Source organism: Hemiscyllium ocellatum, chromosome 39, assembly GCF_020745735.1.
Source record: "Hemiscyllium ocellatum isolate sHemOce1 chromosome 39, sHemOce1.pat.X.cur, whole genome shotgun sequence".
Taxonomy (NCBI): domain Eukaryota; kingdom Metazoa; phylum Chordata; class Chondrichthyes; order Orectolobiformes; family Hemiscylliidae; genus Hemiscyllium; species Hemiscyllium ocellatum.
Window position 1 is genome coordinate 4,820,880 of NC_083439.1, and position 27,602 is coordinate 4,848,481.

Consider the following 27,602-nt stretch of genomic DNA (forward strand, 5'->3'; position numbering starts at 1 on the left):
ATTGCTGAAAAAGCTCAGTAGATCTGGCAGTATGTATGGAGAGAAATCAGAGTTAACATTTCGGGTTGAGTGACCCTTCCTCAGAACTATTCATGTTTATTTAAGAAACAACAATTCAAATAAAATGTTTAATTCATTTTTACAATAATGTGTCTAGGAACTTCAAATTGAAAATGAGGACCTTAAAGGCAAGTTGAAAAAGCATCAGCAAGATCAGAGGCTGTTTCTAGAGAGACTCAGTGGACTTCAGAAACAACTGAACCAGGTACAGCAACCACCTGAATAGAAGTATCGCCTTTCTACAGAATAAACATCCAAGGCTTTTCAGAAAAGCAATTTGATGGGGGGGCGGGGTGGGGGGGGTATTAGGGCAGGGTAAACAAAGGTTTGGTTAGAGGTATGTTTTAAGAAATGTGATGAATGGGGCAAAAGAGGCCGCGAGATCTCCAGAGGTTAGGGCCTAGATGGTTCACAGTATGGCCAACAATTTTGGAGCGATGAAGTTGGGAAAGCACGAGATCCCGAACTGAAGATTTCCAAAGATTGTTGGGCTGGGGCAACTTTAAAAAATACTGTTACAGGGATGAGGTGATGGAGATGGTTTGAAAACTGGCAATCTTATAAAGTCCGTGCAGTTAGGGGGTAGAGGGAGTGGAATTTGGTGCCAGGTTAGATATGTGCAGCAGAATCTTGGACGAGCTCACATTTGGTGCACTGGTGGACAACCAGGAGATGATGAGACAAGAGTCTGGAAGAAAAGGCATATAATGAAGGTGCATAGAAAAGAAGTTTAAAAATGAATTGCAGAAGTTGGTCAGTATCTCTTTATTTTTATTTCTGGGGACCTAAAGCAATAATCTGATTGGACAAGTGCCTGGAGTCATAGGGTTAGATTGGATGAGTGAAGGGTATTCTTTTGATGTTAAAGATTTGGGTGAAGATGTTTCAATTTTGCTCTAGATGCTGAATCTGACCCATTCACATGTCAGTTGTCTCAGCATTAATTATCAGGACTTGGGAAGAGAGGGCAATGTTTCAAAGTTTCTCAATAACACATGTAACAGATTCCGAGGGGTGCTAGGGTGGTAGGGGAAGCAGAGACAGGTGTACGTTAATGCACAGAAATTACGCATTTTGATGAAGATGAATGAGGAGATCGATGTGTAGATAGATAATGGTAAAAGATCAGCAGGGTGATGAGAATTTGGGATGAGTTAAGATGATTCACTGCCTGGCATTGTATATGGGAGCCCATTCATAGTCACTTTTGAGGAAATTTGGTGTATAACGGGGACAAAATATGTAGAGTTCTAGGGAGAGTGGGGTGAGGAGGACAATTTAGACAGCTCTTGCTAAGAGCTGGCACAATTATGATGGAATAAATGGCTTCCAGTCAAAATAGGAAGGTTGAGTAATGAATAGTGCAAGATTTTGGGTTTGGTAGATGCCCAAGAAGGGCAATTGACGGAAGTAATTTTAGGGTAGTTTACTAAGAATCCATATATGTTGTGCATTTAAATATGATACATTAGTGAAGTAGACAGAAAAGGTATACAATCTGTAACAATTCTGAGTGATTGGCTGATGTCAGAGCAAATGACCTGTGGGCAGAGTATGTTGAGTTCAGTACCCTGCTCTCTAATTGAAATGATAGGGAACTCTTCCCCTAGCGACCTTGCTTCTTACCTGGTACATCATCCCTGTGAAGAAAACAGCTTTTTGGAAAGGAGGAGAAAGTGGGGACTGCACATGCTGGAGAGTCGAGAGTCGAAAAGTGTGACGCTGGAAAAGCACAGCAGGTCAGGCAGCATCTGAGGAGCAGGAGAACCCTTCTTTTGGGGGTAAGCTCTTCATCCTGATGAAGGGTTTATGCCTGAAATGTTGACTCTGATGTTCCTTGAGCTTGCCTGACCTGCTGTGCTTTTTCCCGCACCACACCTTTTGACAGCTGATGGGAATAGGTTGCCCATGTCTCCAGACACTTAAACTACCAGCCCCTTGAAATAAAGTACATTATCTGATGTCAATCACTTGTTGGAACCTTTTTAACCAACAAGTGCAGGTACCAAAGATATCAAGATGGTGGCCTCCTTCCTTCAGTTTAAGTTGAACATTTTGGCTTGCTTCCAGCTGAGGGTCACGTTCCAATCCTTACCAGGCACCTGAATAGATACAAGGGTATACAGCAAACTATTGTACATACTCAGCACTGTTGCTGTGGAGGCTAGAATCCTGTCTCCAGGAATAATGAGTTGAGATGCAATGCCTGGAAATGTATTTCCAATGAGAGGGAGTGAGAGAACAGTTTCTCCGTTTAGCTGGCTTAATGCTGTGATAATCAATTCTTATTGAGCATTTCTCCACTTATTCAAAAAAACATAATTTATTAAAGATTTAATTTCTTAGAATGTTACACATGCAACGCACTGCATTTTATTTCCTAGTCATTTATTCTATAATTGTATTAGTTGCTGTCTCAATGCTATACCAGTATATCATTCCAAAATGTTTTTTCTAGCTTGAAGCTCTCAGAATTTGAAGTGAATTTTGAGGCAGATGATTCAAATGTATTACAAATATTTGATCTATTTGAGGAAAACATAAAAATGTGCCTATATCTACCATTTCTGCTCATAATTACACCTGTTTACATAGAATTGAATATTTATTCATTCCAGTTCACTAAATAATTACAACTGTTATTTCCTAGAAAGTAGTTTCTTCCTCCTTCCCCATCCCTCCATCTTCCACCCCCGCCTGACTTGCACCCCTTTGAAAATTTGCCATTTGAGCTGCTGTCACATTGGTCAATCTAAGCCCTTAAACTGAAAATATTTTTTAAGTTAGTAAAGCGATTTGAAAAAGCTATTAATCGTTTAGCAGCTACCTTTTCACAGCAATTCTGCTGTTTTTAGATTTTGAAAGCGCATCCCAAGCTACAGGTCAGTGAGCAATTATGATTAACATGCTATAATTCCAAATTAATCATATTGGTGTTGGACTTTATGCCATAATTTTATGCATCATTTTGGAGCGTATATGTTTGATTTTCCTTACAATCTAGTAACTCTTACACTGAAAGTGAACAATTGTTAAGTGGTTTATTTCTTTGTCTGTGGAGTTTGTGTATATGTTTCTCAGTTAATGTGTGCCTTTCGTGGTCTTTAATACTGGAGTCACTCTTCCTTCCTGCCTCATGTATAGAGCCATCCTACGAGCTACACTCTTTGTTTCTGTCCTACTTTTGGAGATTGCGAGTCCTTTGCATTGTGCTGTACTTCAGCTTATTCTTTTCCATAACTTTAACTATGGATCTTCTGTTTGTGTTTCAGTTTTTCTTTTCTCTGATCTGCTGTTTCTTTTCAATACTTGGCATCTGCCAGCCACAATTTGTTGACCTACCTTGACTTCTATTTTTCTTGAACTTTCCAGCTTTGCTGGTGCCATTGATAAGCACCTTGGATTTTAACCAAAGGTATCTCAATAGTTTACAAAGAAAAATCCCAAAGTTAACTGGAAGCAATGTTATAGAGCAATTACTGTGAAGGACTGCAGATGAAAATATGGTCAAAGTGAAGTATGTGTTCTACTTGATAATCGAATGTATTGTTCCTGTTATACAGGAATGCAAGGCAGTGGGAGATCTTCAAAACGAGGTATGGTTTTGTTTAAAAAGAAGTCATATCTGAGTCCTAACTGATAAATCAGCTGTTCTCCATGCTCTTTCCCCTACGTTTCCTGCTGAATCTGGTTGGTTTTCTCCATTTCTTTCCGATGTTCTACAATCTTCAGATGTTAAAAATCTAAATATTATAATGGTGTGCTTAAATCTATCTCATCTTTTCTCTCTCGCTTCATGCTGTCACTTCCTTTGAGCCACAATAAGGATGGGCTTTAAGATTCTACTGTGACCCTTTTGGCTTTTTTCGATTCTCACACCAGCCAGTGTCACCTTCTGAATGCCTTGAAAAATTTTGTTGGTTCCTTTTGCATGATCTTTCCAAGTAGTAGATAGAAGTTGGCCATCAAATGCAAGCAAATCCCACTCTGAATGAAATTATAATTTCAGGAAGTTTCTATAAACTTTAAGTTTATGCCCATTAAACCTGTGATACAGGAGGAGGCCAGGTGACCTCTCAGATCATTTCCTTTCTGAAAGCATATACGTATCATGAACTTTTATTTGTACTAGTTGATTTTCTCGCTCCTAGGAGATAATTACATGATAATTAGAAATGAGGAAGATGATTTAGCCTGTTAAGAAGATGATTTAGCCTGTTAAGATTGATCTGGTTGGATGACCTGCAGTATATCACTGACTGAAGGCCTGTTTCCTCATTCTTAATAGGCAAAACTTCTTGTAATTGATTTCAATCAGTATCCCCTTGTTTTACTCTTCTAATTTAATTTAACAAGTTCTTTTTCTTGAGTATTCTTCAGTTTGTTTTATCCTAATAATCTTGCTCAGCTGTGTTTTTGAGATGGTGATTTGTCCACGTTCTCTTTTACAGTTTTGGGCAGAACCAAAGGACGTTCATTAATCCTGATGCTTTTGCTGTTCTATTTACTAACGTTGCATTTTAAAGTGATCTTTGCATTGAATTTATGCATCACTTTATCAGATTTATACACACTAAAGCACTTTGTAAATGAAATGACTTGTGTAGGCCAAACCATTCAGCATGCTGCAGCATCGAAGATTGAATTATCCCCGTGAGTTCGTACCTTTGCTTCTCTTCAATCACATTCTCTTAAACAAATGATGGAATTTACTTACTCAACTTCCACTGTTAGTCACAAGATTTCTCTGTGTTGAAATGAAGAATTTCCTTCATATATTGTGGTTTGGTTCTTCCTGAATGCCTAATCTTTCTTTTACAGGGTCTGGTTATTTCTTCAGTAAGTTCAGAAAACATGTTTGCATTTAATCTGCTCAGAAACCTATCCTAATCTTGCTAAGCCTCTGTACAAATAAATAAATACTTAACGTTGATCCTAAATCTGTTTGTTCTTAAACCTCTTGCCATCTTACTGGGAGTTTACTGATTGCTGTATGGATTCTAAACTGTTCCTCGTCATTTCTCTCTCTCAAATTTTAGCTTGACAATAGACGATGTGTTGTCATTGCTGATAGTTTGTGGCACAATTTTAGAATAAAATTTAATGAGGCTGATGATTTGTCAAGTTAGTATATTTCTCTCACTCTTGTTCATCGGATTGCAGGAAACTAGAATTGGGTAAAGCCTTGCAGTTGGAACGAGGCTGTTAGGGGATGATGTCCTGAGTCACTTTGTAACACACAACTTGGTGGGAAGCAACAACGCTTTCCCCCTTCCCCACCCCTAATCTATCTCCTTTAAAAAGTTAGAGGGTTGGGCGAGGTTGGGGTGGGAGTGTGGGCAAGAGGGAGAGATCAATATGTTCAGAGCTAAGTCATTGTAGCTTAACTAAGGATATTAAAATTCAAGAGCCAAGATATTCAGGTGGAATAGGAGCAACTGAATGGCCTCCTTTTTTCCCTTTATTCCTAATTTATATAAAGTAGATTTAATGGTAACAAAAACCGTGGTTACTGGAAAAGCTCAGCAGGTCTGGCAGCATCTGTGCAGGGAAATCAGAGTTAACATTTTGGGCCCCTCAGTTCTGAGGAAGGGTCACCAGATGTGAAACGTTAACTCTGATGTCTCCTCTCAGATGCTGCCAGACCTGCTGAGTTTTTCCACAGCTTCTGCTTTTGTTACCATTAACTCTATCCTGGTACAGGTTGGGATTCCGTAGGCATCCGTAGTTTTTGCGGTTTTTATTTAGAGTTAATGGTAGTCATCTTCTCGCTAGGATGTGGGATTTCAAGAGACTGGGCCACATTTTTAAGGTGAGAGGAGAGATTTAAAAAAGACGTGAGAGGCATTTTTTTTATGGAGGGTGGTTTGTGTTTGGAATGAACTTCCTGAGGAAGTGTTGGATGTGGATACAATTACAGCTTTTAAAAGACACTTGGATAGATACATGAATAGGAAAGATTTGGAGGGATATGGGCCAGGAGCAGGCAGGTGGGACTATGCTAATTTGGGATTATGGTCAGCATGGACTGGTTGGACCGAAGGGTCTGTTTCTGTGCCCTATGACACTAACTCCAGGTTAGGTGATCAGTCCACCATCTGGATGGGAGTTTGTATTTTTATACCTTTTTTGTGGGGGCTATTTGCTTGATTGGAGTTTCGGTTGTTAAATCTAAATGGTACAGGAACAGTGAGGGGTTAATGTTTCTGTACCATGTTCCATCTTTCAGAGACAGCAACTGAAAAACCTATTGCTGGCACGCGACCGAGAACAGGAAGACAACATGAAGGTACTCGAGAGTGTGAGAGCCAAGCTTAGAACATATGAGGTACATGGATGACTTCTGTCTGAATGCATGATGACATGTATGTTGGCATGTTAAAGCAATAACTGTTGTGATTCAAACCAACTGCTTCATTTATCATTGCTAGTAGGTTCTGTACCCCCAGTCAGTCTCGTCATCAGTTCTCTTTCATTGTGAAACTGGCACTTCAGTACATTCTTGAAAGAGCACTGGACCAAGTGGGCCAGGGTGTTTGACCAAAGTGCAGTCCTTTCAGCTGGATGTTACCCAATGGTACCCAATGAAAGAAGGGCTCATAAGTTCCCACTAGTGATGAGCACAAAAACCTATCCCTCAAGCAGGATCCCTAAACGTGATTATTATCATTGCTGCCTCTGTGAGCTTGCTGTGTGCAAATTGAGCATCACATTTCTCTCATGGCAGTTGTGTTTGCATCTCACTATTTTATTTAGGCAAAACACAAACCTGCTGATTCATTGGAACAACTAGCACACAAAATAAAAGTGCAGGAAGTGGAGGAGGAGGAGATAGCAGATGCAAAAGAGTGAGTGAGGAAACTTTGGCTTTGAAACTGGCATTAGGACACATCTTGGCCACTGTACACATTCCGATTTTGGCCTGTTTTACACTTTCCTGAGAAGATACAAGAAAAGAGAGAGACCATGCCAGGGACAGGAAACCCTCCACAATGACAGTCAGATGAAAAGTCTCAAATTTGTTTTTACAAACTCAAACTGGTGAAAAATACCACACAAATCTTTTTATTCTTGGAAAGTTTAGGGGTAGAAGGTAGGCAGGAATGAGTCACAGCAATCAAGGAAGTTCCACAGAGTTTGCAAAATCTCATGCAGCAATTTCAAAACATTACAACAGGATGAATTTAAAAATGCCATCAACTGTGTTATGAACACTCGCATTATCACCAAGTCTGATCCACTCACTGCATAACCACAGCTGAAGAGAAACAAAGCATCTGGACAACAAATGAAACTAATAAGTGGAAGAAACCCTTCAGTCTCTCCAACCAGCTGCTCACAGAGAAAGGGAGCAGCTGGTATCATAACTGGCCTATGTTGATACACACTGCTCCAGAATCTAATTAGGAACAGGGTTCATTAAAATGCACAGTGCTGGCAAAGATATTAGAGTTGCAGAGATACCCCGAGAAACTGTCAAAAGAAAGGAACACTTTTGCATTTATGCAGCACCTTTTGTAGCCTTGGAATTTTCAAAGGGTCTGGGTGTAGCATCCTGAATGTGTACGGTGGCCAAGGTGTGTCCTAATGCCAGTTTCAAAGCCAGAGTTTCCTCGCTCACTCTTTTGCATCTGCTATCTCCTCCTCCTCCATTTCCTTCATTTTTATTTTGTGTGCTAGTTGTTCCAAGTGAATCAGCAGGTTTGTGTTTTGCCTAAATAAAATGGTGAGCTTGCTGACAGTTGCAGGTTGTGGTGGTTGCCACCTAAGCACAGTAAAGAATAGGAAGTTGCTGCCCTAACTCAGGTTAGATAACCTGACAGGTTTTACCTCCCTTGGCACTGTGACTTAGTCTAGACTGGCTGATGTTCTTCCAAACTGGATTTCACGTAATTCTAATATGCACCCAGTTATCCTTCATCTTCCAGTTTCCTTACATAATTGGGGATGTGATGGTCTTGTGGTATTGTTGTTAGAGTATTCACCACGAGAACCTGATCATGTTCTGGGGACCTGGATTCGAATTCTGCCATGGCAGATAGTGGAATTTGGTCTCAATAAAAATCTGGAATTACAAGTGTAATGATAACCATAAACCCATTGTCAGTTGTCAGAAAATCCTATTTGGTTCACTCGTGTCTTTTAGGCAAGGAAATCTGCCATTCTCAGCTGGTCTGGTCTACATGTGACTCCAGACCCACAGCAATGTAGTTGACTCTCAACTGCCCTCTGGGCAATTAGGGTTGGCCAATAGATGTTGGCCCAGCCAGTGATGCCCACATGAATTAAAAAAAAGGTTAAGCTTATCTAAATCTCTGCTCTGTTATCTTAACCTGTGCCAAATCATGTTCATCTATCACTCTTTTGTGTGCTTGGACTCCACTGACTCCCGGTTAAGCAAGTTCTCCATGCATCACTCATCTGTATCTTTATAGCTTCCTCCAGACCAACAGTTCTCTTAAAACCTTGCCCTCCTCTGATATTGGCCTCTTACCTGTCCCTGATAATCCCATCAACATTGGAGGTCACATCTTCAGCTGCTTGGTCCTTAGGTTCTGGCATTTTACCTTTACCTGACAAGCCCCTCCACCTCTCTATTTCTCGCCTCCTATAGTTGCTTAAAATGCTCATTTAAAAATGTCTTTTTAACTAAGCCCTCAACCATCTCTTCAGTCACGTTATCGATTACATGTTGCTTTATAATTTTATTAGCCCACGGGATATGGGTTTTGCAGACTTGACCCGCATTTATTGTCCATCCCTAGTCCCCCTTGAGAAGGTGATGGTGAGCTGCCTCCTTGAACCATTGCAGTGCATATGCTGTTAATAGACTTACAGTGCTGTTTCGGAGAGAGTTCCAGATTCTTGAACCAGGGACAGTGAAGGAACAGCCTTATATTTCCAAGACAGGATGGTGAGTGGCTTGGAGGGAAACTTAGTGGTTGTAGCACTTACAGAATTTCAGACATTTTAAGGTGGATACGGAAGTCAAATGCTTCTGATTAGCATTTTATGACATTAAAGTTATTGTATGAGCTTGGGTTGTTCTTACTGAATCATGGGAGGATCCTTTTGAATGAAATTGTTAATGAAACCTTGTGTTTTAATTAATGTAGAGTGGGCACTTCTATGAGCAGATGGCAGCAAGTATCCCAATGGTGAAGGGTAAGATCGAATCTTTCTTTTTAATGACAATAAATCATTCTTTTTTGATGCGTTGAAGAGTTTTGAATTTGGAGTAGTGTGCAAAGAAATGTAATGTTGGATGACAATTACTGTGATGTAAATAAATCTACCGGTGATTAACCTGAAATTATTTGCGTATTTGATTTAGTTTAGCTTTCGTTTGTAAATCTGAATTTTTTTAAAATTGAATTCACATTTCATCATTTGCCATGATGGGGGCCAAACCTATGACCCCAGAGTTATAGCTGAGGTTCAGGATTACTAGACCAGAGACATTACCACTACGTCATTGTCAACCTGCAATGTGGAGGGTTAATTCTGTTAATAATTAATACTGAGCAGTGTTAAAATTTCTTTTCATTCCAGAATGATTGTGTATTTTGTTACTTGTCCAGAGATTGTAACATCGCCTTTGCTCGGGTTACTGAAAGTTAATCCAAAACATTTAAAGCAACTTGAAAGTAAAGCAAAAATTCTGATTGCTGTCCAAGATTGATTTAATGCAGTTAATATTTTGTTTGTTGATATGTTCAGTGTTACTACCTCCTTGTCTCAGGTGAAGTTCTGAGATGTGAATGAACCAAAGGTATTAAATGTCTTTGATCTGTCAAATCCAAAAAGGATGTTAATACTTTCAAATCTTCTGTCACAACACATCAAAAATTTCAATGTGTGCCATTAGTGATATTGTGTCAATTATTGAAGGATTCAATAATGAGAATTTTCTCCCATTTTAGAAATCCATTGTACACATTGAGCTCTTGCTAAATGGGAAGGTGGTAGTGTCACTGGACTAGTAATTCAGACCTCCCCCAGACTAATGTTCTGGAGACACTGGTTTAAATCCTACCATGAAAGGTGCTGATTTTGTTTTTTTTTAAAAATCTGCAATTAAAAGCTAGCCTCATGTCAACCATGTAACCACTGCCAATTGTTGTAGAAACCCACCTGGTTAACTGATGTCCCTTAGGGAAGAAAATCTGTTGTCTTTACCTGTTCTGTCCGACACATTCCAGACATGCAGCAATGAGGTTGATTCCTGACTGCACTCTGAGCAATTAGGAATGGGCAATAAATGCCATTGATGCCTACAGGCCATGAACATATAAAACAAAAGACTCCTCTAAACTCCCATCACAAAATGCAGCCTCTAACTGAACTCTGGCTCCTCTTTAATTTTAACTGTGGTTCTCACTGCCATGGGCTCTCCATTTTTAACAGAGAGTACATGTTGACACTGAATAAGACAGCAACAAAGGAGGCCATTTAGCCCAATGAATGAACCGTTAAGTTGTACTCACTTCCATCCTCTTCCTGATATCCTGGTATTACTGCAAATATTTGTTGAAATACTTTAAAATATCCAGTGATTGCATTTCCAATTTAGTCACTTTTTGGGTTGAGTGAGGGGCAAAGAAAGTAAGTTTCTGTAATCATTGCCTCTACTTTATTTCCAGTTGTGAGTAAATCTGTGCTCTCTAGTTGTCAAGTTTTGTGTTAAAACACTCCTGTGAAGTGGTTTTCCTTACTTGCTGTGTAAAAGACGTTGTGTGAATAAGGCTGACATACTGTGTCGGCTTCCATTTCCTGAAGCGGTATTCAATTTAAACCCAGATTCCAACCAGAATCGCGACTTGTTCAGAATTAATTTTCTGCCCGATAACAACAAAGATGAAGATCATGTTATGAATTCTCAGAATTCCTTGTTGCCTAATGAAATGCGATGCTAATGTTGCTGCTTTCTCCTGTTAAAAGAGTATTGTCTAATTTTGGGTGCACTTTGCTGTATTGCATCTTTTAAAACAAATAGTTCATGTAATAAGCTGAATGCCCTGGAGGGGATAGAGTTAATTAAGAAAATGGTTATATGCATAGAGTGTTTGGATTAAATTATTATTTTATGTTTAATTTCCTTTAAAATATTAGTGAAAGAAGAAATGGCTGTGAAACAGACTAATTTTCCTGCCACAGAATCACAGGTAAATGTTTTTTTGGTTTGCCCCATGTGAACAGTAAAGGTTTAGTGTTGTAACTATCCAAAATTGTTCTGTTGTAGCATTATTTCTGCCTTTCTTTTCAATTGTATGGAGCGCAAAGAAAAGGATTTGCTGATCTAATGAGAGTGGTCTTGAAGGATTTCACTGTATTCAGATGCTGACTATCAATAGTGAAGATGGTCAATGATCCAATGCTGAGTTAAATGGTTTACCTGGGAACATGGAGAATGGTTGAGTGGTAGCAGTGGGACCTGTAGGTTCTGGACAAGCTGAGTTCTGACCGGAGCTCCAGGAGAGAGATTTTCAGAAATGACGACAATTAAAACATGATTGAGTCTGTTTTCAATGATGTGGTCAATGCTCACACATAAATACACTAAGAGCCGAAACAAATTCATTGTAATTGTCTTTACATTGTTTTAATTTGATTTTGTGTCTTTTCAAACCTCCTACACATTAAATTGGTCTCCTTGAAACAATGTGCGAGGCGATGGAATGAGGCAGAAGACTCTGTCGTATAGGGAGAGGTGGGTGCTGAATCTGGTACTGTCCCTATTACCAAGTGCACCTCTCCCCCTCACTACCTGCTTCTTGAGGATCCAGGGTGACGAAGCTTATGGCAGAAACCTCTTCCCCCTCTGCCTTGCCCCTTCACCTCAAATGTCCGTCTCCCACCTCTCACTCAGCCTCCTTCCCAAGTTTCAGCCTCATTCCCTCAGCCAGAGGAAAGGAGACCACTGAAACCAAATATTGTAGCTGCATGTGTTCAAACGATGCATGCACCAAGTAGTGACCTTCGGTGAGGCCATCTCCACCTACAACAGTGTGGATATCACTGCACTGTGGATATTCAACAGTGTGGATATCACTGCACTGAATGTGATGACACCAGCACATGTGCAAATGCATCCTCACGTAGCGATGTCAACAGCACAAGCTCTAGCTGTGACTAACTAATGTCACTGTCTACACGCATGTGCGTATAGAACCATTTTGGTGTTGGGAATAACCCCTTGAACTGAGGGTGCTTGAGATCTTTCGCATTACTGAGGTGTGGAGTCACGTTTCGGTCAGGTGGGGTAAGGAGGGCAGATTTTGTTCCCCAACATGTATTAGAGAGTCTGACGGGTTTTCAGTGACCATCAGTAATGACTCCTGATTGCCATTGCTGTGACTGGCTTTCAATTGCAGATTTCTTGATCACATGTAAGTTTTGATCAGCTGCCAAGGTGGGATTTGAACACCCCTCCCCACAAGAGCATGAGTTTATGCCTTTGGATTAATTGTCCAGAGAGACTATGACGAAGCCATCACTTCTCCCTGGGTTCATATAACAGTTAATCACTTTCAATCTTGTTTTATATTGTGTTCCTTAGAGTGCATAAATATTTACACTTCAGCTTAGTGAAATACTTAATCACTTGCAGTTTATTCAATTTATTAAGTTGATGTTTGTAAATTTACTTCTTAATCTGAAGTGGAGCATCATATGAGGTTAAATTTATGTGTAGCACGCATTGCTTTGTACACTCTGAGGGTGGTTTCTACGCTGGAGAGGTTTCCTCTGTTCTTGTAAAGATCTGAAAACAAAATAAAGACGAGCTGACGCTGATCTCAAATGCTAATCAGGAATGAGATATTAGCAGTCCCACTTATTGAATTCCAAATTCTAGTCAATACTAATGCTGAATAATATCCTAATAAAGCTTAATCTGCTGTTGTGTAATGTTAGCATGTTTTGAGAAAAATTGTAGCTCAGGTTGAGGTTCTGGATGTAAATTTGCTCGCTGAGCTGGAAGGTTCATTTTCAGACATTTTGTCACCATACTTGTAACATTATCAGTGAGCCTCTGGTGAAGTGCTGGTATTATGTCTGTCTTTATATTTGTGTTTCGTGTGAGGCCAGAACAATCTGCAACTAAGATGCTTCTTTCCAACATGTGCCTTGCAAGAACACAAATGCATTTTGTTTGAGGATGGTAGGTGCAACAAACTCATCCTTTCCATCTATCTCCTTGGTATCAATACTCTTTCCTTTATAAATGCTTCTTGAACAAGTTCACTTCAGCAGCCTTCCTTCCTTTATTAATGAAGTATTTATTAGTTTTTTTGTCATTTAAAAATTGTTGAAGTTGCTATTTCCTACTTAATCATAATTGGGATTTCTCCCAAAGTGACAGGTTGGTGGATAATACCTTTGTGTTCTTGACATTATTTGGTCGAAATAAAAATATGAAGTTGTTTGTTGGTTTGTGTGAACAGTTTCCTGATGGATGTGATCATTTGTTATGTTGTTTTTCATTCTTAAGGCACATTTACCTTTCCACCAAAAGCAACGTGTGAGGGCAATAGTGGAGGCTCATTGGATAAGTTGCATGTTTCCACCACTAAGTCTGTGTTCTCGATTATGTGTTTTGAAGTGTTTTACAACAGCCAAGAGGATTGGCTATGAGGAACATTTTGAAAATATTAAAGCTTTTGTTCCAAAGGTGGTTCTTAAAGTCTGAAGAAATGACTGTAAGATAATGAACCTGCTTACGAGAAAGCAGACAATATGAAATAGGCATGCAATAATAAAGGACTGGTTCATTACCATTTCAGTAGATGGTACCTTACGAAAATGATTCCAGGGAAGAGGACTTTCATTTATGAGGACAGATTGGAGAGACTAGAACAGTACTCCTTGGAGATTAAGTTTGCTAGAAGTAGACATGATGATAATGTTTTCAAAATCATGTGAGGTGTAGTTCAGGAAAATCTGTTCCTACTTGTGAAAGAATCAAGAATGAGAGGGCACAGATTTTAAGTGACTTGTAAACACAGAATATGTGATGTAAGTTTAAAAGGGCTTTGGATGTGCACTGCCTGGAGGTGTTGGAGGCAGGTTCATGTGAAACATTGGCAAGAGCATTGGATGATTTGAATAGAAAAGAAATGGAAGAATAAGGGGAAAAAAAGCAGGAAAATTGAATCAAATTCATAATGCTCATTGATAGATGTGGGTACAGTTACATTTAAAAGACATGAATAGGCAAGGTTAGAGGGATATGAGCTAAACATAAGCAAATGGGACTAGTTTAATTTGGGAAACTTGGATGAGTTGGACCAAAGGGTCGGTTTCGGTGCTGTGAGACTCTATAACTATGATAACTAGTGCAGCTGTAAAGGGCTGAGTGACCCTTTTGCATTATAACACTGGCTCCCATTCACCAAATTAAACAATGACTAAAAGATTGTTGCTGATGGTGCAGAAGGCAAGGAGAGGTACCCATGAGAGTGAAATCTGAGGGATAGAAATTAGGTTTGGGAGCTGGGTGTTGATTGGAAGTCAATGCCTGAATAGATTGCAAAGTGTTTTGCTTTTAAAAGTCCTGCAGTTCAGACTTGCAATTATTAGTGTAGCCAGATCCCCATTTTCAGAAATTACTACTTTGCTGACTGGAAGTTCATTACAAAGGAAAATCTTTGTTTCACCTTAAAAAAAATTGAGATCTTGGGCCCATGGCAGCACCTCTAATTGCACATGAAAATGAACAAAGTAATCTCTTAAAGTTTAGTTTAATTTCTTGTTTTTGCTAATTGTTGTTTAATCTATATTTCTTTCAGCATCCTTCCAAGTTGGCTGTTGGATCAAGTGAGGTGATAGCACCGTTTCAAAGCACGCCTGAGGTAAATGAGAGTTTGAGAAAGGACTTGGAAATGACGAGAAAAAGGTTTGAGTTGGCAAGGAAGGAGGTAAACAACCTTCAACTGGAGTTATTGAACAGGAATAAACATTGCGAAGTCTTGAACGACGAGTGCAAGCGTGTGAAACAGGAATCGGAAGAGCAGATCAGGCAACTGGAAGATGCCTTAAGTGAAGTACAAAAGCGAATGTTTGAATCGGAGGGAAAAGTGAAGCTCCTGCAAGCTCATGTCAACGCGCTCAAAGATCACCTTTCAAAACAAGGCCCTGCAGGAAACAATCGAGCAGTGGATGAACTCAAAACTCAGTTGAAGGATGTGAAATCCAAACACGAGGAAGCATTGTCGGAGGTGGAGAGGCTCCAAAACCAAATCAAACTTGGCGTTTTATCAATACAGGAATCGGGTGAGGTTAAGCAAGTGGATAGATACAAGGAGGAGGTGAGAGAGATGAAGCAGGCTTTAACCATGTCGGAGCAAAAGAATCAAGAAGCAGAGAGAAAGATAATTGGAATGGAGAATGAACTGAAGAGCATGGAGAAAAAGATATCGCAGTTTGTACCAGCTGAAGAGTTTGAGAATATGAGGAATTCGTTCATCAGTGGTTTGGAAGAGAAGGAGAAGCAGGTGGTAGAAGCAAATGATAAATATAATAGTGCTCAAAAGGAAGTTGTCCAACTGCAGAAAGAACTGGAGAGAGAGAGGGCTCGAGCAGCTGCATGTGTGAAGATGGAACAGTATCAGTCGTTAAAGAGTTCCTTTGACAGTCAGGGGGAGAAAGTTTCTGATATAACCCAAAAGCAACAAAAGCTACAAAAAGAAAATGAAGCTATTCAGCAGGAAAATGCTCGCATCAAATCTGAACTAGAAGGCTTGAAACACAAAATTCAAGTGGAGTATGTACCTTTGAAAACCCATGACTCGTTAAAGTCTTCAATGAATCAAACTGTACAAGACCTGAACAAGCAAGTTTCTAAGGTGTCACAAAGGTACAAGGAGGCTTTGAAAGAATCAGAAAAGTTAAAAGTTGAGAAGAATACAATAAGGGATAACCTGAATCATGTGCAGACTCAGTATGTGTCTCCAGAAAAGCACAAGAAGGAAATAACAACTCTAAATTCCATTGTTAGCAAATCAAAGACTGAGTTGGAAGAACTCAACCAGAAGTATAGCCTGGCACAGAGGCAGACAGAAAATGTACTCAAAGAAATTGCTGCTTTGAAAGATTCTTTGAAAAGTCAATATGTCCCCTTGGAAAAACATGAGGAATTGAAAAAGGTTCTGAATGCTGCCTCAGAAAAAGCTGCACATGAATTGTCATTAGCAACTAAGCAATGCAGTGAAGTGCAGAGTGAGATGGCAAGGAGTGAGCAAGAGAAAAATCAGTTGAAAGAACAGCTAGTTATCCTTCAAGATCGAATGCAAGAAGAGTACATACCCCTTCAGCAGCATGAAGAATTGAAGACTACCCTGAACAGCAGAACGGAGGAACAGCAGAAGAAAGTTGATGAGGCTTTGTCAAAATACAAGGAAGCTCAGGAAGAAACAGCTGAGCTTCGCAAAGAAAAACAGAACCTTGCAAATGAGCTTCATATACTACAGGAATCCCTCAGTTCACAGTATGTTCCTGTGGAAAATTATGAACAGAAACAGAATGAATTTAATATCTCTTTGAAAGAAGTGATGAATCAGTTGACCGAAAAGACCCAGCAATGCTCTGCATTTCAAGAGGAAGCTAAAAAGTACAAGAAAGAGACTGAAGAGCTGAAGAAAACAGTTGGACATTTGGAAGAAAACTTGGAGAAACATTATGTTTCCAAAGATATATACGAAGAAATGGAAAGCAAGTTTGTTAATGGCATGGGTGAAAAGGATGAGCATGTGGAAAAAGTGATGAGGAAGTGCGCAGATGTTGAATTGCAAAGTGAAAGATCACAGAAGGAAAATGCCAAACTGCAGTCAGACATCCAGGCATTAAAAGAGAGTATACAGTTAAAGTACATCCCTGTTGAAGAATTTGAGGCAATGAAAACATCGCTGAACAACAGAGTTTTGGAGCTGCAGAAAGAAAAGGAGAAGATGAAGACTTCTTGTGCACAGGAGCAGCAAAAGGTAGAAACCCTGTTGCTCCAGTTAGACGATCAGAAGAAGAGTTCTCTACCACTTCTAGAGCATACAGAATGGAAAGAGAAGATGGACACTGATATTGCCAGACTGAAGAACCAGCTGAATGAGCGAGAAGAGGAATTGAGAGGAAAAGTTACAGAGATTTCAAAACTGCAGGCAGATGCTGAAGCCTTGAGCAGGACAATTACAGAACTGAAAACAAAGGAGGCAAATGACCTATCAAAGCATGAAACGGTGAAGAGTACATTAGAGGCTCAAGTAATATCATTAAACAAAGACTTGGCAGAGTTGAAAGAGAAGGAGGATCAAATGTGCACTGAAATATTACGTGCCAAAGAGAAAGAACTATCGGCAAAAGATGAAAAGGAGACTTTTCAATCGCGCTCCTTCAGCTTTGAACAAGAAATTAAAGAACTTAAAAATAAATATGATGATTCCATGGCAACGATTTGTGATCTGCAGAAAAGTATTCAGGAATCTGCAAAGCAAATTGAGGCCAAGGATAACAAGGTAGAGTGAAAGGAATGCATGACTATTCGGGCATTGTGGGCGGGGTGAGGGGTAAGATATTCCCATAAGGGGCGTCAAACTGTAGCCCATGGATAACCAATAGTCACGAATTCGATCTAAGAAGCAATTAAAGAAGGAATTCAATAGCCAGGGAGTGGCAGAATGTGGGTCTCATTAAGGGGTAGTCGGGGTAAATAGTACTGATGCATTGAAAGGGAAGTTAGATAATCACCAGGGAGAAAGGAATGGAAGCTTATGTTGGGATAAAGTAAATAGGAGGAAGTTTGTGAAAGTTGATCAGAGTCATCTAGACTCAACGTTAACTTACTCTCTCCATGGATGCTGTCTGACACTCTGTAATTTCCAGCATTTTATATTTTCAGTATAGATGCTAGCATCCATAGTAATTTGCTCCCCCAGTATAGAACAATTTGGGCCAAGTAACCACTTTCTGTCTTGTCAATTCTATGTATCTTTGAACTGGCAAATTTTGCCTGTTTTTTGGTAGAATATTACCAAAGTATCGGTACTGATATATTGGAGGTTATTGAATCATAGGATTCCTACGTTGCATATAGAAGCCATTCAGCTGATAGAGTCTGCACTAACCCTCTGAAGAGTATCCCACCCACACCCTATTCCTGTAACTCTGTATTCCCATCACTAACCTGCACATCCCTGGATATTTTGGCAATTTCCCATGGTCAGTCCACCCTAACCTGCACATATTTGGACTGTGCGAGAAAACCCACGCAGACATGGGGAGAATGTGCAAGGTCCATATAACAGTGGTCCTGTGCTGGAATCGAACCTGAATCCCTGGTGCTGTAGGATAGCAGTGCTAACCACATTGGGGTCCATGTTATCTGTTTGGATTTACTATAGGCAAGTAAATATTTTGCATACAGTAGAATGTTGACTGTTCTGTGAGGGGAAGTAGTTCAAGGTCCTGATGAATGGCTCTTGCTTTCACATGTGCAGTAAGTGTATAATATTTCTGAGCTGGTCTGTTCTGATATGGGTGGTCATGTTGCTAAACCAAGGAAGATGTTGATTGCCTAATATTCACATTCTTCCAAAAGGAACGATATCTGCTCTTTCAAAGATGTCAGAGAACTCCAGTGAGTGCAGACTAAGGACATGTGTAAATGCAATGGTCAGTAATTATTTTGAGGATGTGTTTCCAAAGGCAATTCACATCAGTCCCTCCAGGGACTCTATCCACAGCCTTAGTTTGCAGATGTTTGCAATTTTAGTACTTTCAGAGAAAGATTCCTACACCAGGCCATGCTTGCAATTTATTTGTTGTTTCTCAAATCCGATTTTAGAGATTTCAATTCAGCATAAATTGATAACTTGCAGTGATAGTACTGCGGGAGAGCTGTACTGTCAGAGCTGGTTTCTTTTAAAGGTGCTGTTAAACTGAGGCCCTTCGTGTTGCTTTGGGCTGGGGAGGGAGGGAAGCACTATCCAAAGAAGAGCAGGAGTATATCCTGAATGTCCTCACCAGTATTTATCCCTCAACCAATAGCAGAAAAAAAGATTTATATGTCCATGTCACATCCGTTCTTGTGGGGACTTGCTATGCACAAATTGGTTGCGTTTCCTACATTTTAACGGTGACTACACTTCAAAAGGTACTCTATTGGCTGTGATACACTTCAGAATGTGCTGAGACTGTGAAAGGAGCTATGTAGACATGAGACTTTTCTCTAGCCCCAGTGGATCGTTCTAAAATATATTTGGTTTCCAATCACACTGCACCCTTCTTTACCGTTCTGCCTTATGATGTGAACACTTGATATGTGGATTGAGGAGATTGATGATTTTTCTTTTCTGTCATAGATCACTGAGCTGTTAAATGATGTGGAGAGACTAAAACAGGCGCTAAATGGCCTGTCTCAGCTTTCATACTCTGCCACGAACCCAAAGAGACCAAGCCAACAGATGGAGGCCCTCCAGGTTCAAATCAAAGATCTGCAGCAACAGCTGGCTGTACGTTGACCAGGAGTTGTTTACACGAGTGTTTGTATCTTTTCAAAATATTCAGACTATCCAGCAAGATTCCTCAATTAATGTGTGGTACGATGGGATGGCACGGTGGCTCAGTGGTTAGCACTGCTGCCTCACAGTGCCAGGGACCTGGGTTTGATTCCAGTCTCGGGCGACTGTCTGTCTGTGTGGAGTTTGCACATTCTCTCCATGTCTGCGTGGGTTTCCTCTGGATGCTCCGGTTTCCTCCAACAATCCAAAGATGTGAGGTTAGGGTGAATTGGCCATGCTAATTTGCCCATAGTGTTCAGGAATGAGTAGGTTAGGTGCATTAGTCAGGGGTAAATGTGGAGAAATAGGATAGGGGAATGGGTCTGGGTAGTTTACTCTTCACAGGATTGGTGTGGGCCAAATGGCCTGTTTCCACACTGTGGGGATTCTGTGATTCTATTAGGTGCTGACAGATTCTATTTTGGATGCAGTAACTACTCCGTTCACAATCCCAGGATTGCTAGGACTGGTATCTCTCACATCTAATGCTTTTTCTTTCCATGCAATAGTTGTACGTGTCATTTTTTAACCATGAGTAAAATAGTCTAAAAGGTTGATTTAAATTGCTTGCTTGGTATGCTGACTGCAGTTTTACTTTGGAGCTGCAATCTGCCTCCAATAGATTTGTTTATTTAAATAAGGTTGGACCTAAAACCATTAAACTTTAATCAGCCGGCCTCCTAAGGTGTTACATTTCAAATATTTAATGCATTAACCAGCACTTGCACATCTTCAAAGCCGAGAGAGAAGGAGCAATTAATCTCTTTCTGCTATTCATGTGCAGCAGAGGAATATCAAATTTCAGTAATGCTTCTGTCATATCTGTTCAGGATGTGTTGCGGCTAAGATGTTAAGTGTTTTAACCTCCCTCAGGATCACAGAGTTTTTCATGCACTCGAGGTCAGAGCCAAATTCCATTTGTTAATCATTGCAGGAATAATTAAATGGCATTGAGATCCCGTGCTCTCCTGCTGCTGGTTAAATGATGGAGATTTAGTAGCATGTCCACCGGGGATGCTATTGAGTTAATGTGTGGATGCTGTCTCCATCCATGAGCTGCATCGTAAGAGATGCCCAGCAACTACAATTTGTATGTGTGTGAGTGTCCCATTACACTTTCTCAACTGCCTGAGGCAGTGTTAAAGGACCAAACACTGCTTCAAATATTAAAATACCTGGACTTCAGGTGTTAACTTATGAGGAGAGATTAGACAAATTAGGCATTTTCATAAGAATTTGGATGTTTAAAGTGTGATCTGATTGAAATCTTCAAGATATTAACAGGAAAAGACAGGGTAGCTAAAGAGAAGCTGTTTCCACTGTTTGGGGAATTCTAGAACTAGGAGACATAGTTTGAGAATGAGGGCCAGACTGCTCAGGAGAGATGTTAGGAAGCACTTCGACACAAGGGGTAGGAGAGGTTTGGCACTCTCTTCCATGAATGGCAGGTAAGCATAGAACCACTATAGTGTGGGAACAGGCCATTAGGCCCAGCAAGTCCAAACTGACCCTTTGAAGAGTAACCCTCCCAGACCCTTTCCCTACCCTATAATTCTACATTTACTTCTGACAAATGCACCTACCTACACATCCCTGAACATTATGGGCAATTTCCCAATGCCAATCCACTTAACCTGCACATCTTTGGACTGAGGAAGGAAACCGGAGCACCCGAAGGAAACCTAAGCAGACACGGGGAGAATGCGCAAACTCCACGCAGGCAGTCACCCAAGGCTGGAATCGAACCCAGGTCCTTGGTGTTGTGAGGCAGCAGGGCTAACCACTGCTGGATGCTGGATCAGTTGTTAATTTTAAATCTGAGATTGATAAATGTTTGGTAAGCAAAGGTACTAAGGGATAGTGGCCAAAGGCAGGTCGAACGGGTTAGCTTACAGATCAACTGGGCAAACGTGAGGACTGCAGATGCTGGAAACCAGAGTCTAGATCAGAGTGGTGCTGGAAAAGCACAGCAGGTCAGGCAGCATCCGAGGAGCAGGAAAATCGACGTTTCAGGCAAAAGTCCTTCATCAGGAATGGAGGCAGGGAACCTCTGGGGTGGAGAGATAAATGGGAGGGGGGTGGGGCTGTGGAGAAGGTAGCAAAGAGTACGATAGGTGGATGAGGGTGGGGATGGAGGTGATGACCAACTCCTCCACCACCGCCAGTTATCGTCTCTGAGCGAGCACTCCTATGATCCTTTGGGGTTATGGCAGCTTGACCTGTTTCCACATCAGTCCTCATTGTCACAAATTAAAGCTCCTGATGGAAGTGTTAGCATATTGTTATGGAGTACATATTGGCTGATGAACAGGAAGCAGAATTAACAAAAATTTCAGATTGTTAAGGTGTAACGTCTAGTGCACCACAGGAATTGTTTCACATTTCCTGCATCCCATTTCTTTTCTTTTTATATTATGGATAGATTCTTGGAAAGCAAGGTGGGGTGAAAGGTTATCAGGAATAGACGGGAATGTGGATTTGATGTTCAGTCACAGTGCCATGAACTTACTGAATGGTGAATATGCCTGAGGGATGATTGGCCTATTCTTCACTCCATATGTTTGCATTTATAAATCTTTCGCTGTCAGTTTTTTTTCTCTCGCTCACTCACTTTCTGCAGTCTCATTAGAGACAAACCAAAAGAGTGCAATCATGAAGTAGATTTTCATATAAAAGTTAGTGGTAACCAAATGGTGTGGCTGTTGGAGCTGTCGAGAGAAAGCTTTTGCTTGAGTAAGATTATTGAGGGACTTGAGATGGAGCTAAGTGGAGTGGTGGTACAAATCGGTCTCGATCTGAATAAATAGTGAGGCTGTCTTGACTGGCTTTCTCCTTCCTTTGTTTATTCCAGTCTTTTCTGTCTCCTTGTAGTAGCTCAGCTGTCTACAGTTTTGTTGCTCTCTGGGGGTGTCCAGTACCTTTCCCTGTGCCGTATACCTCTGGGAGTCTCCAGTACCTTTCCCTGTGCCGTATTCCTCTGGGAGTCTCCAGTACCTTTCCCTGTGCCGTATTCCTCTGGGGGTCTCCAGTACCTTTCCCTGTGCTGTATACCTCTGTTGGATGGTCTCCAGTCCCTTGTGCTGTATACTTATGAGGGCTCTGCATTACAGGTTTTTCTTCATTTATTAATTTCCAGAATGTCTGGGATGTCACTTGCAGTGTCAGTACCTTGTGATGTCTGCAAAAGGTGTGCATACTGAAAACCCACAAACAACAATCTAATGGTGCCCAAAGGGTCTGTTTTTGTGATGTTGGTTGAGGGATAACCTAGAACCATAGAAAGCAGGAGCATACTATTCAGTTCTTTGATCTTGCCCTGCCATTCAATATGATCATGTTTGATAATGCAACATAACAACCTGTTCCTGCTTTTTTCCACCATATCCTTTGATCTCTTTATCCCCAAGCGCTATATCCAACTTCTTGATCAAAGTTTGTGCGAAGATTTGTAGCTCGGGTGCTCGTTGTAGTGGTTCTGTTCGCCGAGCTGGAAGTTTTGGTTGCAAACGTTTCGTCCCCTGGCTAGGAGACATCATCAGTGCTCTGGAGCCTCCTGCGAAGTGCTTCTTTGATGTTTCTTCCGGCATTTATAGTGGTCTGTCCTTGCCGCTTCCAGGTGTCAGTTTCAGCTGTCCGCTGTAGTGATTTTACCATGGTAAAATACCATGCAAGGACTGCACAAAACACTATATAGGACAAACAGGAAGACAGCTAACAATCCGCATACATGAACACCAACTAGCCACGAAATGACACGACCAGCTATCCCTAGTAGCCACACACTCAGACAACAAGCAACATGAATTCGACTGGGAAAACACTACTATCATAGGGCAAGCCAGACAGAGAACAGCCAGGGAATTCCTAGAGGCATGGCATTCATCCACAAACTCCATCAACAGACACATCGACCTGGACCCAATATACCAATCACTACAGCGGACAGCTGAAACTGACACCCGGAAGCGGCAAGGACAGACCACTATAAATACCGGAAGAAACATCAAAGAAGCGCTTCGCAGGAGGCTCCACAGCACTGATGATGTCTCCTAGCCAGGGGACGAAACGTTTGCAACCAAAACTTCCATCTCGGCGAACAGAACCACTACAACTTCTTGAAATCCTATAATGCTTTGGCATCAACTCGTGTCTGTGATAGGGTGAAGAAATTTCTCCTCATCTCAATCCTGAAAGGTTTATCCCGTGCCCTTAGACTGTGACCCCAGCTTTGAACTTCCAGTCCTCCGGAACAAGCTGCCAGCATCTACCCCTTGTCTTGTTAGAATTTTATAGGTTTTTGAGATTTCCCTCTTCATTCTCTGAGCTCCGGTGAATATTACTTGAACTGATCCAATCTGACCTCCTCCTTCGGTCCTGCCATCCCAGGATCAGTCTGGTCACCTTGTGTTGCACTCCCTCTATAGCAAGTACTTCCTTCTTCGGATAGAGACCAAACCTCTGTAATATTCCAGGTGTGGTCTCACCAAGATGCTGGAGAATTGCAGCCAGACATCTTCACCCCATATAGCAGTTCGGTGGTTATCACTGCTGCCTTACAGCGCCAAGGACCCCAGATTTTATTCCAGCCTTGGGTGACGGTCTGTATGGAGTTTGCACATTCTACTCATGTCTCTGTTGGTTGTGTACATTAGGAGAGATAGGATGGGGGTTGGATCGGGGTGGTATACTTCCTTGGAGGGTTGGTGCAGATTCGATCGGCCAAATGGTCTCTCTCTGCACTGTAGGGATTCTGTGTCCTCATTCTGAAAACCAAAATACCATTTGCCTTCACCACCTCTGCACCTGTGTGCTAACTTTCGATAAATGGTGCATGAAGACACTTGGGTCTTGGTGAACATTCTTCTCTTTAAATTTATAGCCTTTCTGTTAACAATCTGCTTTCCAGTTTTGCTGCTAACGTGGATAACCTCTCAGTTATCCACGCTGTACTGCATCTACCCTTTCACCGAGCCTGTCCACATCACACTGGAGCAGCCTCCTCACAGCTCACCCTCCCACCACCACATTCCCCCCGGGACAGTTTGGATGTCTTACTTTTAGTTCTCTCGTCTAAATTATTAATATATGTTACAAATAGCCAGGGTCCTAGCATTGATCCATGAGGTACCCCATTATTCACTGCCTGCCAATTGGGGAAAAAAAACATTTATTCCTCCAGATTCCAGTCTTGTCAACCAATTTTTTTTCATTTCAACACACTACCCCAATCTGATGGACTTTAATTTTGCGTGCTAATCTTTTATGTGGGACTTTATTGAAATCCTTCTGAAAGTCTAAGTGAAACATACTTACTGGCTTCCCCAGTTAATTCTGAGAGTTACATCCGTGAAGAATTGCAGTAGATTTGCCAAGTGTGATTTCCCTTTTGTAAATCCATGCTGACTCTGTCTGGTCATGCCACTGATTTCCAAATACTCAGCGCACAATAGACTGCAGCATTTTCTCTGCTACCTGAGTCAGGCTAACTCATCTGTAATTCGCATTCCTCCTTCAAGTAAGTAAATATTGACCAAGACGTGACAGCTACCTCCCTTTCTGTTCTTTTGAAATAATACTGTGCAGTGTTTCAGGTCTGCCCACCAAGAAGGCCGACAGGACCTGCCTAATTGGAACGGGTGTGACCTGAGCTGATCCCTCATGATCAAGGATGACTTGCTCCCTCACGACTGTAGAGCTTTCTGTTGAGTGAAAAGTCTGATGCACGTCCTCCTGTCTCTATCTGGCGGGGCAGATGGTGGTTGGGGAAATGGGAGGGTCATTTTCAGATTGCTCCACACTCCTTTGACTCCAGCTTACCCTCGATTGCTCAGTAGAGGACTGAGCTTGTCAGCTTTTATTCTGATGCCTGCTTCCTTGAGTTGGACTTGAACCCACAATCATCATGACACTCACTGAGACACAGCTGACACTAACCAATGCATCCTATGATTTTGTTTTCAAACCTTTTGTGAATGATATTGGTTCCCTTCCTTTGAGAGATGAGGTGATTTGATCATTTTTGTGCCCTGCACTGATGGCTGGATCATACAGTCAGCATTTTGTGACATTTCGGTGTTCTCTTTCCCCCTTGTTCTGTAGGATGCTGACAGGCAACACCGAGAGGTCATTGCAATCTATCGAACACACCTGCTCAACGCTGCCCAGGTAAAGTGGAATAACCGCCAAAACAAGAGAAATTGTGTCCAAGTAATCACTGCTAATACAGACGGGGAGAACTGGATAAGTTGTGTTGCTTAACCTTGTTTCTGGAGCTGTCCCAGTGTTTGTAAAAAGAGTTGCAATCTGTTGTCATAGAGTCATAGAGATGTTCAGTACGGAAACAGACCCTTCGGTCCAATCTATCCATGCCGACCAGATATCCCAACCCAATCTAGCCCCATCTGCCAGCACCTGGCCATATCCCTGTAAACTATTCCTACTCATGTAGGCAAAAGTGAGTCTAGATTATAGTGGTGCTGGAAAAACACAGCAGGTCAGGTAGCATCTGAGGAAAAGGAAAATTGACGTTTCAGTTGGCTTTTTGAAAATTGAAATATCGATTTTCCTGCTCCTCGGATACTACCTGACCTGCTGTGCTCCTTCCCACTCATAGACCCATCCATGTTTTGAAATTATTTGGTTACATTTTCTCAGCAAAGTTGATGAATGCAGTTGAAAACTGTTAACTCATTCAATGAGCATAGCCAGAACCCAAATCCCACCAGTGTTTAACTGATGTAAACAGTTTACCAGTTGCTCATGCTGTTGGCCCCATGTGGTTTTCTTTAATCTGAGGGGTTTGGGTTTGTCCATGTGAGCAGTTGTGTTCTTGGGCAAGATTCTGATGTCAGCTGGGAGTGTCAATTGAGATATGTGATATGGCATTCGAACATCTCTTTGCAAACTGATGACCATCACAAAAGACTCCATCTTCTGGCTCTGCTTTATCATGTGTCTCAATGTGGGCCACATAATGCTGAAAAGTTACACCAAATCTTCATAAATTACTGCCTCCAGTCTCAGCTGGAATACTGTGTTCAGTTCTAGGCCTTAAGAAGCATGTTAAGGCTTTGCAGAGTGCAGTTGCTGTGATAGCAAGGATGGAAGGTCTTTGGTTATAAAAACCTGAAGAAGCAGGTATTCTGTGTCCTGGAATATCAGAGATTAAGGAGAGATTTAATAAAGATGTCCAAAGTTATGAGGGATTTTGATAGAGTAAACATGATGAAGAGGTGATTAACCAGATGTGACAGAATTCAAACAATCCGGCAAAGAAGCCGAGGGGAGATGGTGCATTCCAGCTCACAATGGTTTACTCTAAAATAAACACTATCTGTGAGGGTGGTGGAAGCAGATTCATTCGTAATTTTCAAATGGGAATTGGAAAAATGCTTGAAGAGAAATGAGAACTTGCCAGGTTATGGAGAAAGAGCAGGAGAGTGGAGCAAATTGGTTGCCTCTTTCAGAGAGAGCTGGCATGGCAGATGGTGGACTGAATGGGCCTTTTTTGTTGCACAATTGTATGAATGACCTCATCCTCTTACCTGTTTTCTTCCATTTCTGACCTTAAGAAAGGGGGGACAAAAGTAATGTTTTCTTCACTTTTGTTTCCAGGGTCACATGGATGAAGATGTACAAGCTGCCTTGTTGCAAATTATTCGGATGCGGCAAGAGTTTGTCTGCTAGCAGAGTTCCTGGAGGCCAATTATTTACTATTGCTGTATTAAAACTCTAACCAGATTACTCCAGTTTTGCTGTAGCATTTATCCCAGTGGCCTAAGTTCTTCAACTGTGATACTCAATCCCCTATCTCCAATATCTCCACCCCCTCACTTTTTATATACATAAAAGAAGTTAATCTATTTCCAATTCCTGTTGACTTACCTATAGGTAATTCCAGGTTTTCATTTAAATGCAGAAATGTAAGAAACAAGTTAGCTTATTGGAACATCACAAAATAAATTCTGCAGACTGACAAAAAGTTTTTTCATCTGA

At 41.1% G+C, this 27,602-nt stretch overlaps 1 protein-coding gene across 5 annotated transcripts in view; it reads left to right on the forward strand.

The window, feature by feature from the left end:
- LOC132834248 (uveal autoantigen with coiled-coil domains and ankyrin repeats protein-like) overlaps positions 1-27,350 on the forward strand; it is a 153,551-nt gene extending 126,201 nt beyond the window's left edge. For 4 of the 5 annotated variants that reach the window (XM_060852925.1, XM_060852926.1, XM_060852927.1 and 1 more), the window contains exons 11-19: positions 158-265; positions 3,624-3,656; positions 6,290-6,388; positions 9,177-9,225; positions 11,173-11,225; positions 14,850-17,564; positions 19,410-19,559; positions 25,707-25,772; positions 27,222-27,350. In XM_060852925.1, coding sequence (XP_060708908.1) covers positions 158-265; positions 3,624-3,656; positions 6,290-6,388; positions 9,177-9,225; positions 11,173-11,225; positions 14,850-17,564; positions 19,410-19,559; positions 25,707-25,772; positions 27,222-27,293 — 3,345 coding nt within the window. In that variant the 3' untranslated portion in view covers positions 27,294-27,350. The remainder of the gene's footprint in view (positions 1-157; positions 266-3,623; positions 3,657-6,289; positions 6,389-9,176; positions 9,226-11,172; positions 11,226-14,849; positions 17,565-19,409; positions 19,560-25,706; positions 25,773-27,221) is intronic. The other variant, XM_060852929.1, reaches the window with a different exon arrangement.
- Positions 27,351-27,602: the final 252 nt, after the last annotated feature.